This window comes from Mauremys mutica, chromosome 2, assembly GCF_020497125.1.
Source record: "Mauremys mutica isolate MM-2020 ecotype Southern chromosome 2, ASM2049712v1, whole genome shotgun sequence".
Classification (NCBI taxonomy): domain Eukaryota; kingdom Metazoa; phylum Chordata; order Testudines; family Geoemydidae; genus Mauremys; species Mauremys mutica.
In genome coordinates this window covers 4,717,890-4,736,469 of record NC_059073.1, presented here as the reverse complement: position 1 = coordinate 4,736,469, position 18,580 = coordinate 4,717,890, and the positions used below count along the sequence as shown (strand labels likewise).

Sequence of the window (18,580 nt, the reverse complement as noted above, 5' to 3'; positions counted from 1 at the left end):
TTTAAGGTCAAAAGGGACCATTATGATCACCTAGTCTGACCTCCTGCACAAAGCAGGCCACAGAATCTCACCCACCCACTCCTGTAACAAACCCCTAACCTATGTCTGAGTTACTGAAGTCCTCAAATTGTGGTTTGAAGACCCCAAGGTGCAGAGAATCTTCCAGCCAGTGACCCGTGCCCCATGCTGCAGAGGAAGGTGAAAATCCTCCAGGGCCTCTGCCAATCTGCCCTGGAGGAAAATTCCTTCCCGACCCCAAATATGGTGATCAGCTAAACCCTGAGCATGTGGGCAAGACTCACCAGCCAGCACCCAGGAAAGAATTCTCTGTAGTAACTCAGATCCCAACCCATCTAACATCCCATCACAGACCACTGGGCATATTTACCGCTAATAGTACAGATGAATTAATTGCCCAAATTAGGCTATCCCATCCTACCATCGCCTCCATAAACTGATCAAGCCTAGTCTTGAAGCCAGATGTGTCTCTTGCCCCCACTGCTCCCCTTGGGAGGAACAGCTGCTCCAGCAGTGATTGTTGGGCGTACACCTGAGTGGCGGCAAGGCTGGGGGGTGCCGGTGGGCCTGTCCCTGCTGTTTGGAGAAACGCGACTCTGAAATGTAGGCACTGAGGGGTGTTTGAAACCGTGGGTTGGAGCCGAGTGGGAAGCCGAGGGGACCGGACCTCCCTCGCCAGGCCAGTGGGTGACCTGCTGGCAAAGACAAGTGAGGGCGTTTCCTGTTGTTCCCTATTTCCGACGTAGGGGACTAGATCCCGAAGCTCTGTTACCGCCGGGGGTTGCAGACTGTCCCATTGTATCCTGCCGCCTGTCGTTCAGCCCCTACCACAATGTGTGCGGGGTGTGCAGCCCTGCCGAATGAGGGGTGCTGGGAGCGAGGCGCCTTCCTGGTGACTCTGTGGTTTGAATGTGGCGTGCAAGGTTTTTTTGTTTTGAATGTTAGCTGCTTCTCTTCTTCCCCGCACACCTGCTCCCTCCTCCCGGGAGCTGAGCCCTTTGGTATTGGTGGGTCTGTGACACGTATCCAGGTGCGCACCCCGTCTCTGCCAGCCCCAGAGTGCAGCAAGGGAGACGGTCTGGGACCGGGAAGCGTAGGAGCTGCACGGATTTGTGGTGTTAGTCTAGTCTAGCTCTCCGCTCCAGCACGGGGCCGCACAGTGCTGGGGGAGTCCTGGGCTGGCAGTCCCTGGCGGGGAGTTTCCCCTCTGTTCTCTGTCACACCGAAGGCTGCCAGAGCTCGGGGAAATGAGAGAGAGAGAGAGACTGGGTCACTCTGCCGTTTCGCCGTTTGCTTTGCGTTCTTGGCAGTGCTCTGGAGCTGAGTGGCACAGCCTGTCCGATTTCCCGGGTGTTTGTGGCAGGGAGCGAGGTCCGGACTCCTGTGTGGCCCGTCCTCGCAGTGTCCAGCTTTCTCTTGGAGTTTCCCTTGAAAGGTGCTCACCGTCTGATCAGTCCTCCTTGTCCCCCCGATCCCGGCCCTGGGGCAGTCCCCCGCTCGGAGCCCCGGGGCTGTGTGTGCCAGTGGTCATTGCCGAGCGGCTCTAAGATGAGGGTGTGGAGGAGCCGAGGGGGGTGCCCTGACGGGACCCGTGCGAGTCTGTTGAGGAGGTGAGAGGTTCTGTGACCCCTCCGTATGGTCGCGACAGTGATTGGCGCGCCGGGCTGCAGGGCCCCGAGGGCGGCGTGTCGCCAGCCGCCAGAAAGGTGCCTTTAAAGAGACTTTTCCCTTCCTTCTCGGAGAGCATTCCAAGGCCTTCGCGGCTAACCTGGAATTGTCACCGGCGCTGGTTCAGTGCCCGGCGGCAGGGAAGGCAGCTGGCGGGGCGGCGTGCGTGGAAGTGATTGGGAGCAGATTCGATTGAGCACAGGACCTTCCGCTTTAAACACAGCTGGCTTTTCAGGGCTCGGGGGGGGGAATCAGGGGAATGCTGGGTGTGCCCCTTCCCCCGGCGTCCAGGCCCCAGCCCCCGGCGGTGGCACACAGGGTGGGGGTGACTCAGGGCTGTGGTTGGGAGGCTGGCGGGGGGAACAAAGATAAAGGCGGGCTGGGGGGAGCGGAGCAGAGCAGTGGCTGCTCGGAGCGGCCGCTGGCAGGAGAATGATCCCTGGGCGATCGTCTGGCTAACAAGTATGAAAGTGCCATAAAGCTGCGCGGCTGGCGGCAGGCCCGGTGGCTCTGCTGTTGGTTTGAAGATTGCTGCTGAGACATCCCAGCCCCGCTGGGGAGCAGAGGGGGTCAGCGCGTGTGTGTGGGGGGTGAGACACAGACAGAAACCCCAGGCAGCAGAACTAGCGACGGCTTCGGCTCGGGTTGCTGCTGCTGCTCGGGCGTCCCTAATTCACACCAGATCGGAGCCGTGGATGGTTACCGCCGCGGCTGCGGCTCGGCAGTGCTGAGCGTGGCACCGAGGGGAGGCCCGGCCGAGGCAAGAGCCCTTGGCTTGTGGAAACCTGCCCTCTTGTCCCGGCCGTGTCACGCCGAACGAATTCCCACCTAGCTGCCCGGGACGCTCCGCCCCTCCCGGTGCCAAGGCCTTGTTTCCAGGCAGGTGCTGAGCCCCTTGCAGGATTGGACCCTCAGCTAGCCCTGCTCTTTAACTGGTGACGGGAGGCCAAATGCAGCTGCCCTGCAGAATCCACACCACTTATTTACTGTGTGCCAGTCGTGCCCACGGTGTGATAGGCAGAGCACACACAGTCCCTGCCCGAAGATCTTCCGAGCCCTGTGCTAAGGGGGGGAGACAGCTTAGAGCTAGAAACGTTGGGGCTTGGGTAAATACGAATCAGTCCCCTCCCCGCACCGTCTCTCCACCTCTCTGCCATGGGTTACCTGGAGCTGCACTTCCATATAAAGGCCGGGCCCGGCCAGGCTGTGAGATTAGGTCCAGCTCTGGGGCTCCGGGCTCGGGCACTGCTCCCCTGCCTACAGGATGCTGGAGCAGAGCGGCAGGGTTGAGGAGTGTCGTCTGTTTGCAGGTTGATTTTCTACGTGCTGTAAGAGCCGGATTCTTGCGTGGATTATCTTGTAAAACATCCTGCGCCTCATGGCGATGTAGGGTCAGGCTAGTGGGCTGAAACGGGGGGCGTTTGACCAAGGGATTCCCAGGCTACAGCCCCCCAGAAAGAATCAGATGTTCAGAACATCACAGACTGTTTCTAATGATCTCTCCCTTTTCTTGCACGCACCTGGAGCTCCAGCTGTGACTGTAACCCTCCCCAAACCGATCTCAGGCCCTTGGGATTTCTCTCAGGCACTGCATGGCCCCCAGTGCCTCTTTGGGCGGGCGGCATTGAAAGTTATTCATGGTAAAGTTTGTAATTCCGGATCGGCCTGAGCTCACCTGACCCGGCCAAAGGAGTGAAGTGCACATGTACAGCAAGACCAGGCTCGACAGTCCGTTATCGTGGTAACTGGGCGGCTCAAGGTCCTTGAACCTGAGCTGCACCCTGCACTGGGAGTCTGAGCAGCTTTCAGGGACCGTGTTGGGCATGGCAGGGGCATCTTCTGGAGCTTCTGCCCTGAAACCATCATGTCTGGTTTGGGTGGAATTATAAAGTGAACTACAATCCACGCTCCAGTTTGCCTTCAGTGTTGTTAAGGAAACCAACATTCATCACACAGAGACGGCAAAGGGCTTAGGTTAGCCGTTCATGACTCAGTCTTCATCCCTTTCCTGGGCAATGGGACTGAGTGTGATCAGAGGAAAGCAAATCACTGGGTCGTTTGATGCGCAGTCCCCTAGCACGAGCTATACGCAGCACTTTCAGATTGGGGGGGCAGAGCTGGGAGCTATGGGGGGGGTCGACGCAGTGAGGGGGTGTTGGAGCAGTGAGGGTTGGGAGGAGGCAGGGTGGGGGGCTCTGGCATGGCTGCTGAGAGGCCAGCACATCCTTAGACCCAGGTTTTGAAAACCCAGTTCAGTGACTGGACCTGTCTCTGAGATACTACGGTGATGGGCCCATGGCAGTATCTGAGCCGCTCCCCACATCCCTGGGATGCAGGGCCATGCTGCCATCCCCATTGCACAGATGGGGAACTGAGGCACGGGGAGGCCTGTCCCACAGTTTGAGCTGCGGTTGTGAGAGTCCTGGACCTACCTGCGCCATCACCAAGCTAATATGGGCTGGAAGCTAGCGGCTGGCCTGGTGCAGCGCTGCCCTGCAGCTGAGGGCAGTTTCTTCTCATCCGACCTGTAGGGCTGGAAATACTGTTCTGGCCCGCGAGTCCTGGGAGCACGTCCTGGGTCGCTCACCTCTGCTGGGGTGGGAGTGCGCAGCCGTGCACCAGTGTCACGGAGTGTGGGGGAGTCAGGGCCCTGCACCCCCGGCTTCCTGCGATTCACCGTGACTCTCAGCCAGCCGGTAACACAGCACTGGGCCCAACCCCCACGCTGCTCGGACCCCGCAGTTCTCTGCAGTGGGAGAATTACCCCACGGCAAACTCTTCCTCCCTTCTGCTTCCTCCTTGGCGGGCCAGCCCTGCCCCCAGGTTGGCAGCTGTAACGTTCACCTGGGGTGAAGTTATTGGTACATTCTTACGGAAGTGGTTAGTGGGACCTCTGGGGGCAAGGAGAGGGGCGCACACACGGGGGGAAGCCCCACCCATCTTCCGCGCACTCCTCACTGCTTGGGCCCGTGACGTGGCGACCCCCAAGGAATGCTTCTGGGAGCACGTGAACGGAGGAGGTTGTATGAGAAATGCCCTTCCAGCCATAGGTACAATGTGCGCTCGCAGCAGCACGGTCTAGGGACTCTGCCGTGTCTGGGTCTCGGGCTCTAATCCTGTCCCGTCTGTAAAACCACGGCCCTTGACTCTGGCGGGTGCAGGGCGTCAGCCAGTGCCGTCTGCTGGAATGGGGAAATGCCCTTTACGTGCCAAGCCTGAGGATCTAAAAATGCTGCCCTGAATGAGTCCCCCCCTGCCCACTTATTTTTAACGATCGCCCGAGCTGCCTGCAGCCACCTCTGCCAGGCTCAGCGCTGGAGGCCGAGTCGTTCCAGCCCCCGCTCTCCTGCCCTGCCACTGCTAACGAAATGCACAAAATAACCATTTCAAGCCGGGTAAAGCTGAGTGGTTCCCAGTGTCCACCTGAAACCCCCAGCCCTGGACCCTGGGCACGTTGGATGTGTCAGGCTCAGGTGCCCGCCAGGCCTCAGCCGTGTTAGGCCCAAAACAGGACTGGCTCTGCCTGCTGCGTGACTGCTGGGGGAACGGGCTCGTGTCACGTCCCTGCTCAGCTCGGCCGGCTTGTCTGCGCTGGCACAAGCCGCTCACGCTGGTTGTGTAGCTAGCGGCCCCGCAGCCCGGCAGGGAGAATGCGCTCCCCCGTCCCAAGGATCAGCCTGTTTTTGCGGCTGCAAGGCCAGAGCCCGGCTCATCCTGCGACGGCCTCCTTTGCCAGGGAAAGGCCATGCCAGGTGAGCCCACCCCGCTCTGTGGCCCGGGCCCGCCAGGAGCAGAAATCCCAAATCCCCTTTTCCTCTGCACTGATTTATCGGGAGAGGGAAGCCAGCGAAATGTCCTCCACTGCCTGGCCCGTCTGCGTCCCAGCGCTGAGCGTTCCTGGCCGGCGAATAGCTCAGTGGTTTGAGCATTGGCCTGCTAAACCCAGGGTTGTGAGTTCAGTCCTTGAGGGGGCCACTTAAGGATCTGGGGCAAAAATCAGTACTTGGTCCTGCTAGTGAAGGCAGGGGGCTGGACTCAATGACCTTTCAAAGTCCCTTCCAGTTCTAGGAGATAGGTATATCTCCAATTATGGGGGGAGGGATAGCTCAGTGGTTTGCGCATTGGCCTGCTAAACCCAGGGTTGTGAGTTTAATCCTTGAGGGGGGCCACTTAGGGATCTGGGGCAAAAATTGGTCCTGCTAGTGAAGGCAGGGGGCTGGACTCAATGACCTTTCAAGGTCCCTTCCAGTTCTAGGAGATTGGTATATCTCCAATTATTACTTATTACTATTACCTCCCGCCCTCATTTTCCATGGCTTGGGCTTTTCCCTTCGATGCTCTGCCTGCCTCCTCACCCCCAGGTGGGACTGTCCCGAACACCCAGGGTGTCTGTTTCCTTGGCAGTCTCGCAGGGAGCAGCCCTGGGGAGCGGGAGCCCCGTTGGGTGGGTGAATAGCTGTGGTGCTTGCTCCCTTTATATTGACGGGCCTCGTCCCTTCTGCCCTGTGCACAGAATGGGGTCGGGGGTGGGAATCACCAGGCTCCTCCTGGGTGTTTCACAGCCTGGGCTGGAGTCTCGGTGGACGCCCCTTCTCCCCGTTTCTGTACCCAGCCCTGCTCGGCGGAGCGGAGTGGAGAGCTGGCGCGGGAGTGCCATGCTGTCGGGTTCCCGCGGCCCGGGCCTGTCCGTTCCGGCTGGCGGCGAGCAGGGCACCCCGTGATGTGCTGGCACCGAGGTTACGCTTGGGTAGGGATGGCAGCCCAGGCACAGTGTCCCATCTGCTCCAGCCATGCACCTCTGGGGTGAGGCCAGGGCTTTGGTGCAAAGCCCTTCAGCCCCATCCCCTCTCGGGGCAGGGAATGCTCTCCTGCCTGGGCAGGGGGGGGTCCCGCCCAGCTCCTGTCTCCCCCCCCCCCCACCGCCCATGTTGTGTGCTGCTGCTCCCCTGTGGCCTCACCTGCTCATCTCTGGCCTCTCGCTTTCCTTCCTGCGCCCGCCCATCTGTCCTCCTGGCCAGTCGCCCCCGGCAGAGCCTGGCTCCGGGGCCACGAGTGCTGTGAATGGTTCCCACGAGTGGCCCCGTCTTTGCCAGCCTGGAGCCTCTCAGAGACAAGGGGCTGCAGCGAGTGCTCTGGGACACAGAGGTTCGGTGCAAAGCATGCTGGGTACAGTACATTCCCATTGACTAAGCATGGATTAGCCCCCGCGATTCACACCCACCCCAGCGCTGTGGGCTTTGTGGTTCTGCTGGTGACGTGAGTGGGAGCCCAGCACTTTCTGCGGCCCCCTGACTCCAGGGGGTGCTTCCCTCCAGCCTCTCCGAGTCAGGCAGGGCCAGGGGTAGCTTTGCAGAGCAGCAGAAAACCCTAGAGCCCCTCAGCTGCTGCCCAAGAGGCTTAGGGCAGTCTCCCGTTGCAGCTTTCGCTCTGCCTGGCGCTTTTAACTGATCCCGCCGAGGCCGACGTGTGTCATTTATTTCCCCAGGAAACTACGCTCGGCTGCAGCATCTGGTTCTCACTGAGTCCCTGCTTTTTACCTGGGTCTCCAGCTGCATTTAGCTGGGCCATATGGGGGCTACGCTACGGGTCTGCACGAAAGGCCCTGCTGGCTTCCGGTCCTGTGCTCTGGCCACTCGCTCCCCCAAAGCAGCAATGCCTCTGTGGCCAGAGCCTGGGGCGTTGCCGGGCCGCAGAGCTCTGTGAGCCCGGTGATGGGGAAGGTTGGGAGCACACACTGGGGAAGGGAAGCTAGAGGATTATTGTGTGGCGCAGGGCAGGGCTTGGAAGGAAGGGAGCTTGTGCCTCGTCTCTCAACCATATTCATTTTAATTATACAGATTAGTCCGGCTTTATATTATTGTATCAATGACATGAACCACCAGCATGTATTGATCAAACACAGCGCCTGGGACTCAGGGTACGGGACAGGGCGGAGGAGCAGGGTATTTTGTACATAGTTTTTTCTAGCGCTGCTCAACAAAACCCGGCGAAGGGCAGTGTCCTCACTCCCTCCCCAGGAGCAGTCCTGGGTCATTCCCCGACGTCGGGGCAGGACTTCCCATCCAGGGAGTCTGTAGATCAGCTTTTCCGCCCCTCTGGTTCACTGGGCGGGGGCTGGCGTTGCCGTTGCTGTCGCACGCCGTGTCCCGGTGCCGCGGGTGTGATCCTTCGAAGTCCTGCCATCTGCGGAGCTTTCTGGAGCTCCCAGGTTCCTGTCTGCCATCTGCCAGGCCCGGCCAGGAGGATGTTTGGTGTGTCCGGGGCCGGCGCGTTCCTCCAGGTGCAGCTCTCCGTGGCAGCAGGGGGAAGGCAGGAATGTCCGTGTCTTTGTTTGGTGTGTGTGGCTTTTCCATCCCTCCTCCTTCCGCTCCTCCTTTCCGAAACGGCCTAGCTCCGAATCGCCGTCTTCCTGTCTCGGTCTTTACTCTGCAAAGGGGGAGAGGCCAAGTTAGAAAAACACCCCTGGACTGGGAGCCTGGCCAGCCCCCCTCCTCCAGCAGGCATCTCCCCGGGCGGGGGTCGGCTCTCCCTAGGGCTCCCATTGCGTTTGCCCTGGTTGCCATGCTGGGCATTTAAAGGCATCACCTGGCTACGCTCTGACAGCCCCGTTCGCCCTGTTCCCCTGTCTGGGATCTCTCTGCCCACGATGCTCGGACTCACCTCCCTGCTCCCTGTCTCTGCGTCATGTCCCTGTCTTTGGGCAGTCCTGCTGCCCGCCCCCCTCCCGAGCGCTCCCCCGAGTCCGAGAGCTGTGTGGCTAACACAGCCGCTCTCGGGACCCAGACCGTCCCGTCCCCCCTGCCCCCGGCATCCTTCCCTGCATTGCTGGGGCCCGTGGGACAGCAGGGTCAGGCCCTGACGCCGGGCTCCTCGGGGTGCAGCTCGGGCCCTTCGTTTGTCCGTGAAGCACCTTGCGCGGTCACAAAACCAGCCCAGGCACAACAACCCCTCCTCGCCTTCCCCGGCGGTGGCCGAGGGCGAGAGAACCACTGCCCAGGGCAGGCAGCTCAGCGAGGGCTTGCTCTGCCGCTGGGCTTTGCTGCGGGGCGCGTGTGCCCCTCGGGTGGGTCTCGCCCGCCACGGGCCGTGCCCCCGGGGTGGGGATTGGGTGGCAGTTCCGCGTCTTTGCGCTGCTTGCTGCGGGATTCTCCCATGGCCCCCAGCGTTCGGCAGGGTTTGCTGCACCGCCACGGCTCCCGGCTACTGCACATGCAGCCTCTGGGCCGACGGGGGGTGGGGAGGGGAGTTCAGCTCCAAAATGGTCAAATTAAATTTCCCAGATGTTCAGGCCCCAGGAGTTCTCGTGCTGTCTGGAGAGGAAATGGGGATTCGGAAAATCCCGCCTCATATTTTTTCCCCTATCACCTTGCCTTTCCGCTGCCATTAAGTGCAGCAGGAACAGTAAATTACAGGCTTGAGGAGCCGTCCCATCTTGCAGATCGGGGGGTGGGGGGGAGGAAATGGCATCCAGCCGCCGTGCGCCAGGAAGGGACGCCAGCTGAGCTGACTCGGAGCTCCGGCTAACACGCTGGGCATTGGAGAGTCTGGGCCGGGTGCTCGTGTCTTTCCTGTCCCACGTGCAGGAGGCCCAGCTGCTGGGCCATTGGCCGCACAGAGTCCCCGACCGCGGCTCCACTGCGGGCTAGCCAGCTGTTAGGATTGCACCCCCACCCCCAGCAGCTGGGGCATCCTCAGGTGCGGGGGCTTAGCAAGTGATTTAATGCCTGCGGGGGAGCGTCTGCCAAGTCCCAGCTCTGCTCGGGGAGGCTTAGCAGAGTGTGGCTTTTCCTCACGGGGCTGCGGGGGCCATGGCTTGTATTCGTGTTACCCAGAGAAGAGATGCAAGTCACTTCTCAGCATTCCCGCCTCTGACTCGGGAGTCGGGGGAGGCGGGTAAAGCACCCCCAGGCTGCTGAACTGGCGCTCGGGGTGCCCCCACCACAGATGGGGGCGGTAACCAGCTCTGGCGGCTGGAAGGGTCATTCAGGCTGGAGCCAGTTCGTTCCTAGCCGGGGTCTCTCCAGCACAGTCCGGCTGGGATAGGCAGCGGTTCTCTGGCGTTGCAGGGGCGTGGGGCGTTGTCACCGGTAATGTGCAGGGGGGTGCGCCCCCTACTCCGCCCCAGTGCCTTCCGAGGGGCTGCCAAGCTCTCTGGGCCCATCACAGGTTGTGGGTTCCAGGGCATCTGGTTGCCCTGCCTGCAGCTCTGGCCTCCCTCCTCCAGGTCTCTCCAGGCCACAGTTACCAGCAGGGAGGCCAGTGCCAGGCTGACTCGGTCTGTTCTGGGCACCGGGGCGGGGGCATTTCCAGGGTTAATCGTTTCCCCTCCTCCAGCCTCTGTCTGCCCCTCTCCGGAGGGGGGCCGATGGCACAGAGTGGGCAGGGGGTAAGGTCCGTGCCGGCTGTGCCAGTCCTGCCCGGCTGTCCCCTTCCTGGTCTCTTCCTCCTCCTGCCTCGGGAAGCTGGGTCAGAACAAGGCGTCCTGCCTCGCTTGGGTGGTTTGCTCAGCTACTCCCCTCGCTTGTGCCCCCAGCTCTTCGAGGAGAGGCTGGTTCCTCCGCTTTCTGTGCCACTTCGCCTCCTGCCGAGCTGTGGCCCCCACGCAGCGGCTCCCAGAGACCCAGCAGCCCTGGGGTGGAGCGTTCTGGGCCAGCCAAGCTGCAGATGCAGAACCCCTTTGTGCTGCCTCTGGTTCCTGCTGCGGTGCCAGGCCGGCGCCCCCTCGTCCGAGGGGATGGCTGCGCCTTGTGATGAGCACTGCCGGTCTCGGTGCTGGCGCCTCTCTCTGCGGCCCTGGCCCATCGGTTCCTAATAGCTGCTGTCGCCCTCCAGTTACCCTGGCAGCTCCACTGGTCTGCCCCATCCCAGCTCTCTGCCCCTCCCCGAACTGTCTGGGGCGCCCCACTGGGCAGGTTTGTGTGCCTCCCCCAGGGCCCAGGAACGGGTCAGGAGCCCTGGGGTGGGGGCTGCCCACTGGCCCAGCGGAGCAGAGAGACGCGCCAGCCCCACATGGCCTCGGTGCTGTGATGGGTTGGCCGGGGCTGGGGGCTGCTCTGCATACCCTTAGCTAATGCTTCCCGCGGGCCTGGCTCGTCGCAGTGTAAGCTGCCCCCTGTTGGGGAGGCCGGACGGGGGGCTAAGTGATCGCCTGGTTCCTGATTTAGTTGGGGTTGGTCCTGCTTTGAGCAGGGGGTGGGATTAGGCATCCCCTGAGGTCCCTCCCAGCCCTGACGTTCTGTGATTCTGTCCCAGCGGTGGTGTGAGGACTGGCCTGGCCGTGGGAGGGCTTGGCATGACCCCGTCTCTGGCCCCTTCTCCGCTCGCCCGGCGCCTGTGCACCTTCCGGTCACGTTGCCGGGCCTGGGTTTAGACGCAGCGAATCGGCGTCCCACACCCAGTGTGAGACCGGGCTCGCCCAGCCCCATCCCCACCCGCCCCGCGTGGCCAGTCGGCAGCAAGGAGCCCTGCACGGCTCGTACCCGCAAGCAGCGGCCTGGCTAGGAGCCCCCATGCTGTGAACGGGGGCATGATGCCAGCCCTGGGCAGCGTGGGAAGAGCCCCGACCTGCCTGCCACTCCTAATTTCCAGAGCCGTCAGCTGAGCCTCCGCCCCGTCTGTCCGATCGCGCCCTGGACTGACTTGGGGGTCCATGGCTCATCGGTGGCGGGGGAGGGGGGGGGATCTCCTAGGTCTTCCCATGTCCCTCCCAAGGGCCTAGCTAAACACGGAGCCAATCAGGAGCCGCTTTTCCTGAGTAGCTCCCTGTGTGGACACGCTTGTTCCAGAGTAAGGGGCCCTGCTGGGGCAGCCCCCAGTGAGCCGTGCTGTCCGGCCTCGGGAGGGCGAGGGGCCTGGCAGAGCGGGGCGCCTGGCTCGGCTGCGCTAGGAGCTGTGGAAGCAGCTAGCAGAGCGGTTGCCCCAGAGGCTCGGCGTGGCTGTGCTGCCCAGGGGCCGGGCGTCTCTCGGGGTGCAGCCGGTGGGGAAGGTCACGGGGGGTCTGCCAGGGGGCGGGGGCGCAGAGGGCCTCTTCTGTCTCCCCCTGAAGCGGGTCTTCCAGGCCTTATTCTTGCTCCTGGCCTTCCCTGCTCCCCGGGCGCCTTTCGAGGCTGCTCCGTTCCCAAGAGTGGTGCCCCGAGACCTCGCTTTCTGGGCTGTGAACTCTGCGCGCGCCGCCTGCTCCATCTCTCCAGAGCAGATGGTGACGCTCCCCCGGACAGTAGGGCATTGACTGGCTCCGAGGAGAGCCTGCAGCCCCGGGGCCTGCCTGCCCCAGGGCCTATCCACGGGGCCGTCCCACAAGCAGCTTCGCTCCTGAGCTGATGGCAGAGCCAGGCAGGTGCCTTCAGCCAGGGCCCTGCCAGGGAGCTGCGGTTCTGTACTGCTCAAATCTGCTCCAAAATCAGATGGGGGGAGGGGGACACCCCTAAGCTATCCCGTGGCCCAGCGCAGACGCCGTGCCCAGCATTGCTATTCCCGTGGGGATCCTCCTGCCCCGCCGTGGCTGCCTGCAGCCCTACGGTGCAGCGCTGGCCAGAAGTGAAGGGAAATGGACTGTCGCTGGCTCAGCTCAGAGCAGCAGAGACGCTCCTGAGGTTCGGTGGGGACACGCCAACCAGCTCCGCCGCCACCCTTCCCATCTCACTGCCGGGGCCTGAGGACAGAGCCTTGGCAATGTCCCTTTCTAAATCGCTAATAAACCAGCCGAGGAACCTGGAACGCCGCTTCCCCTGCTAGTCCCTGGGTGGTCAAAGCACGTGGAGCCGGGGGCTTGGTCCTAGCCATTTCCCTTCGGCTCTTCGGGGTCTGCTCGTGTACCACAGTGCGGTGACCCGGGGCCCTGGGAATTCCCATGTCCCCGGTGCCAAGGCAGTGCGGCTCCCTGGGAGAACGGGCTGTAAGCACAAAAGAACGGCCACACTGGGTCAGAGCAAAGGTCCATCCAGCCCAGGATCCTGTCTGCCGACAGTGGCCAATGCCAAGTGCCCCAGAGGGAATGAACAGAGCAGGGAATCAAGTGATCCATCCCCTGTCGCCTATTCCCAGCTCCTGGCAGACAGAGGTTTAGGGACACCATCCCTGTCCACCCTGGCCAATAGCCATTGATGGACCTGTCCTCCGTGAACTGATCTAGGTCTTTTTTGAACCTTGCTATTGTCTTGGCCTTCTCAACATCCTCTGGCAAGGAGTTCCACAGGTTGACTGTGCGTTGGGTGAAGAAATCCTGCCTTGTGTTTTAAACCTGCTGCCTGTTCATTTCATTGGGTGACCCCTGGTTGTTGTGTGATGGGGGCTGCAGGCGGCAGAGCGGGCGCAGTGTGTGCATGCAGGCGGGAAGGAAGGAGGTGTGAGAGCTGAGCCCCGGTTCCCCTCTCCCCGTGCTGTGCTCACAAGACCCAGGCGAGTAGGAACGGCCTCGTGTTTTCCCATCGCTCCCGCCTGGCCTGCGCCTTCCCTAGCGCTGCGTGTGGGGGGCCAATCTGCCACAAGTGGGTCATGGAGCCAGTCCCTCCCTCCCAGGCTCCTGCCCCATTAAAGAAGTGGGAGCTGCGGCCATGTGTTGGGGTGGGCAGGGAAAGAACCAGCACGTCTGCCGCACGTTGGAGGCTCAGTCCTGGTGCAGTGGAAGGCCCTGTCCTGCCCCTGCAGCTAGGGTCGGCCAGCCCTGCGTGAGGCGTGTAGCTGAGCGTGGTGGGGGCGGGGGTTAACGTGAATCACTTTACCGGGGGCTCTTTGCACTACGGGAACGTCTCCTGCCCTGGGTGCTGAGGTGAGAGTCACAGCACCACCGTGGGAAGCCGCGTCACCCCTTTGTCGGTGGGCTGGGAGCCGCGCCGAGCCACTCGGAGAGGTGTTCATAGCGCCTGTGGTGGAGACGCGGCGGGAGCGTCAGCTGGTTCGTGCCAAGTCCCAGCCCCCAGGGGGTATTGGCAGCTGTGCGGGACCCTAGACCGGGGTGGGTTACCCTGCCTGAGCTCCTCCCAGGCTTCACTGCGCGGCTTCTGCCAGCTAGCGAGGGTCTCCGCTCTGTGTGCCACGCTCTCCTCCCCCGGCCCAGCCTGGCGCCAAGCCTGCTGGTTTCCGGCAGCCCCTGCGCTACGTGCCGAGCTGCGCCCTTTGGGGTGAGGGTGTGTGGAGGAGTGAGGGCAAAGCTAGCCAGGGCCTGGGCCCTCCCTGCGCCTTGCATCCAGCTCCCGCGGCTCCTTTCCTGGTGGGCTCACCTCCTCCCCGCCTGACTCACAGCCGCCAGCGGAAGCGCCGCATGTAGCCGTTTACAGGGGGGATTTCGTACGTGGCACGTACCCATAAACTACTGTGAATGTCTGACTGTACATGGGCACAAGGCCAAATTGCCCTCCCGGTGGGCTCTGCAGTGAGGGGATCTCGTGTGTGTGAGAGACACTTTTCTACGTCCGACTTGCTGAGCTCTTCCTGCCCGTGTCTGATCCCTGGCATGTGCCTGGGCAGCGGCTCTGGTGTTCAGAGCGCATGGAAAGTGGGTTTACAGGGAGCTGATTTCTCCAGACTGTGGATAGCGTCACCGTTCAAGCACTCAGCAGCCAAGAGAGTCCCTTCCGCTTAGTGTCAAGCAGGCGGCAGGTCTCCGGGACGCTCTTTACAGCTGCCGAGAAGATTCATTTCACTACCTGCCATGTGCTGAAAACCCTGCGACTGAAGACTTGGTCTTCGCTGCTGAAAGCGGGGGCGGGGGGTGGGGGGCGGTTTAGAGCAAGATAACAAGCCAGGGAGTTCTCCTGCGGGAGAATTTGCTGTGGAGACCAGGCACGATCAGCACTCTGCCCTCTCGCAGGGCTTCCCTCGCGGCACAGCTGTCCAGGAGCGGGATAGCGAACGTGCTAATTTAGCCCCCGGCAAACACCTTTTCTCCGGCCTAAGTGAGAATCCAGCCAATGGCCAAATCTTAGCGAACGGTCTAGAAAAGCTCACGGTAAAACAAAGCTGCCGCTCTCGGACGAGGGCTTGGGCAGCGCGGAACCTTCCCGTGCCCCTTGGCACGGGGTGGTGCCCAGCGCTGGCGGCTCTAGCGAGACGTGGTTTACAGGAATCCGGGTGAAGAGGGGGAACGCGGTGCTCTGCGAAGGCGGGCGGATGGTGGGAGAGACAGCCCAGGGCTAGCAATCAGAAGGTGGGGCCCTTGCAGCTCTGCTGGGTACGAGGCTTCCCACTGTAAAATGGGATCTTGCCGACCTGCCTCGGGGGCTGGCCGAGGAGGCTGAATTCCTGCGTGCGTGGAAGTGCTTTGAGATCCCTGGCCATGGGGGGTGGACTGATGACACTCAGCGCAGGGTGCTGAGTCCAGCACCGTGACCTGGGGCACTGCTCGGGGGGCCTGTCTGTGAGCACTGAATGGAGGTGGACCCTTGCTGTCGTCGTCCCCCCACCCCCCGCCACTGGTTTCTGGTAACCGGAGGGGAAGGGAGGGGAGGGATGTTTGTGGGCTCTCTCCAAGACCCCCAGGTGCTCATGAATCTCCCTTCCCTGTCGCCACTGCATTCCGGGCCCCCTGAGGCTACGTATGGGCTCCCTGCCCTGGTCAGAGAGCCGCCCCCGAAGCCCCTCTGGAGTGTGTCTGCTTGGGGAAGGGACCCGCAGAGGGGTTTCAACCCCCCCTTGCTGGCGAGCGGGACAGATCTGCCTGGGGTTCGTCACTCGGGTTTCACTCTCGAGCGGTGGGGCACCTGAACTAGGCTGCTCTGTAACTCCCTGCGGCAGGCTCCCTGGGGTGACCCGGGTGCTGGGACTCCGGCCCGACTTCCTCAGCCCATCACTCGCTCCCGCAGGGCCCCAGGCCACCCTGGCAGGCAAGGCCTGAACTTCCAGTGTTAAAGACGAGGAGCGAGAACTTTCCACCTGCCCCCTCCAGGGCGCGAGCACCTTGGGGCAGCCTGGGCAGGACGCTTTTAAAAATCCCTCTCCCTGGGGGCTTGAAATGACTGCGTCCTCTGCAGCTCCGCTCCCCTCCCTGCCCCAGCCCAGGGGTCTCACCGCCACACGCCCATTGTGTGTGGGACAGCCCTGCCCGGGGCTCAGAGCTCTCCTTCAGGGTGTGCTGCTGCTCCTGCCCCCTCTCTGCTATCCCTCACCACGTCTCCCTGCAAGCTGGTGGGCTCGGCTGCGGGGCCGCTCTGGCTCCTCAGGGAGTCCCGGCCGAGCAGCTGGTGTGGGTGCGTGTGCCTAGTCCAGTGAGACCAGGACCTTCTCGCCTCCCCCTTCCCTGGGACCCCTTGAAGTGGGCTGTGGGGGGTCCCTGCAGAGCTGTGCTGTGCCTGACTCCGGGGCAGCAGGGGAGCGCCGGGCACGTGAAATCACTGCCACGTTCCCCCAAGTGTTATCATAGAATAGCAGGGCTGGACGGGATCTCAGGAGGTCTCTAGTCCAACCCCCTGCTCAAAGCAGGACCAAGCCCCAGATCCCTAAATGGCCCCCTCAAGGACTGAACTCACAACCCTGGGTTTGGCAGGCCAATGCTCAGACCACTGAGTGTTCTGCCCTGCCTGGGGAGCTGCGTGCCCGCCGCAGCTGAGACCCGCCCTGGGAGACCAGAGGAGAACCGCGCCCAGACACCGGTGCACAGACTGGCTTAGCCGGGTCCTGGCTCTGCAGCGTGGCACAGGCCCGTTGGCACGGCTGCCCTTCCTGCAGGGACGTGGGTCCCTGAGTAGCCAAGGGGGGGCGCACCAGAGTGGGGCTTGGCAGGCGCATTCAGGGGGCCATCGGCTTGGTACCAGCTCTTCCGAGTGTGCCTCTCTCTCCCCCACCCCATCAGGTGTGTGTCCTGCTCCCCTAAATGCCACGCTCTGCAGGCATGCACTGAGCTCCCCAGGGGCTGGAGCTGGCTAGCGGGGGCCGTGGGGCAGAAGGGAGCCCGTGACCGAAATGCTTAAAGCCCTAGAGATGGTCAGTGCCGGGGACTGGGCCAGTTCGCCTCCAGGCATCTGCCTGTGCAGCGCTCTGAGGAGACCGCGCTCTGCAGACGCTCTCGGCCGTCCCCCGAGTCTGTGAGCTCCTAAGAGTAATCTCTAGCCCCCAGCTGGTCTCTGGCGCCCGCCCCCACCCCAGGAGTTAGCAGCAGCCGGCGGGGGCTTGGGGCAGAGAAGCTAGGTATGCCGGGGGGCAGCGGGATTGACTGTGGCTCTTCCTGCCTTCCCCGAGGGGTCTGGGTCACACCTGATCTCCCCAGCTAGTGTCAGTGCAATTCCCTCCCGCTCCGGCCCTGCGTCTCCCCCATGTCTAGCTGGAGGGGCAGGTTCCGCTCTGGGCTCCCCCCCGAGGGCGCAGAAAGAAAGGCCGAGCAGCCACTTACCAGCTTCCTCTGGTTGCTGAGGCAGAAAGTGCAGATCTGTTTGGGCTGAGAGTTCTCGCTCTCCCGCAGCGGGGGGCTGCCGCCGCTGCTGGGGTGGTAGAAGCCTGGGGTGGTGTGGCAGGGCTGCCCGTCCCCGCAGGCCTCCCCGACCAGCAGCACGTTGCCCAGGTGGGAGATGTAGCTGGAGGCCAGCCGCAGCGTCTCGATCTTGGAGAGCTTCCTGTCGGCCGGCTCGGTGGGGATGAGCGTCCGTAGGGCGGTGAAGGCGGTGTTGACGCTGTTGGTGCGGTCGCGCTCCCGCGCGTTGGCCGTGTGGCGCTGCCGGGGCTCCCGGTTGAGCCGGCTGGATTTCTTGCTGCTCCGGCGCTTCCCGCCCTTGAGGCCGTAGGGGCCGGCGTCCAGGTGGTAGGGCTTCTCCTCGGAGCTGGAGCTCTCGCTCCCGTTCTCCTCGTCCTCGGACAGCATGCTGATCTCGGGGTAGAGGTACCGGCTGGGGGCCGAGCGCAGCATGGCGAAGGACATCTCGGGGCGCACCTGGCACGGGCGACGGCGAGGCAGCACCGCCGGCAACGGGCTCCCCAAAGTTCCTCCGGCACCCGAACGACTCAGCTCCACTCGCTCATGCTGCCTCCTTCGCTGAAAGCCCTGGAGCCCCGAAGCCGGCGAGCCGCCGCCTGCTCCCGAAGGCTGGGGCTCCTCCGCTGGCTTTCAGAGCGAGATCCCGCTCCGCAGCGCTGGGAGTCCTCTCCCTCCGCTCCTCCAGCCTCGGCGGCCCAGAAGGGGTTAAGTCCCCTCACGGTAACAGCTGGCGTTTCCTTTCTGCACACATGTGCAGCCGAAGGCGCCGAGTGTGGCAGGAGCCGGGAGTTTTATAGCACCAGCCAGTGGTCAGCCAGGCCCCTCCCCCTGCTCCGCGCAGCCAGAACTGGATCCCCGCAGATTCACGCCTACCTGAGCTGCCTCCGTCTGGGGCTGGGGAGCGTTAACCCTGAGAGCGCGGGCTGGGTGGGGAGCGGCCCTGGGGCGCTGCGGTGCTGAGCGCTCGGCCCAGCAGGTCTGTGGATTCACCTATTGCCTCCCGGCCTCGACTCTGCTTGGAGTGTGTGCACGCGTGTAGAGACGGACACGTGTGCCCGTAGAACCACACGTGTGTGTTTGTGCGCACATGAACACGTACAGTCTCTCCCTCCGCCTCTCTCCCCTGGGGACTCTGGCACATCCCGATACCCCCATGTCTGATGTGAGGCCCCGTCCGTCCTTGGGGAGCCCTCAGGGGTGTCGAAACGCAGCCTCCCGGCCGGAGGTGGTGACTAGGTGAGGGTGGTGCCATGCAGCAGCCTGTGGGGGCTCGTGAGGAAGGGGGGGGGATGGGCTGGGAGCTCTCGGGGAGAGGGGCTCTGATTGTTGGGGAACGGAGCCCCACAGAGCCGCTCCCTGCAGTGTGAGCAGATCGGCCCTGCTGCTGCTGCTGCTGCTCATGGGGCAGAGAGGGAGCGTTAACCCTCGAGGAGCCAGCCACTAGCAAGGGCTGCGCAGAGGCCACACTCCACACACCAGCCCCTTTAAGTTCCT

At 63.0% G+C, this 18,580-nt stretch overlaps 2 protein-coding genes across 2 annotated transcripts in view; one reads left to right on the top strand and one right to left on the bottom strand.

The window, feature by feature from the left end:
• The window catches only part of BOP1 (BOP1 ribosomal biogenesis factor), a 92,588-nt gene that overhangs the window by 46,785 nt on the left and 27,223 nt on the right, over positions 1–18,580 (top strand). The gene's annotated exons all lie outside the window — the stretch shown is intronic.
• On the bottom strand, positions 7,659–17,530 carry SCX (scleraxis bHLH transcription factor). Its single transcript, XM_045003468.1, has 2 exons — positions 17,009–17,530; positions 7,659–8,112 (listed from the first exon to the last, which is right to left on the bottom strand). Exons 1-2 carry the CDS (start codon positions 17,528–17,530, stop codon positions 8,074–8,076), a joined length of 561 nt encoding a protein of 186 aa, XP_044859403.1. The 3' UTR covers positions 7,659–8,073.

What these genes read in the sequence shown, in the direction of transcription:
- SCX (XM_045003468.1), bottom strand. Translation starts at nt 17,530, where the DNA reads ATGTCCTTCGCCATGCTGCGCTCGGCCCCCAGCCGGTACCTCTACCCC. An exon ending in TCAGCAACCAGAGGAAGCTG is followed by an intron (nt 8,113 to 17,008) that starts GTAAGTGGCTGC and finishes CCCCCTTTGCAG; the next exon opens with AGTAAAGACCGAGACAGGAA.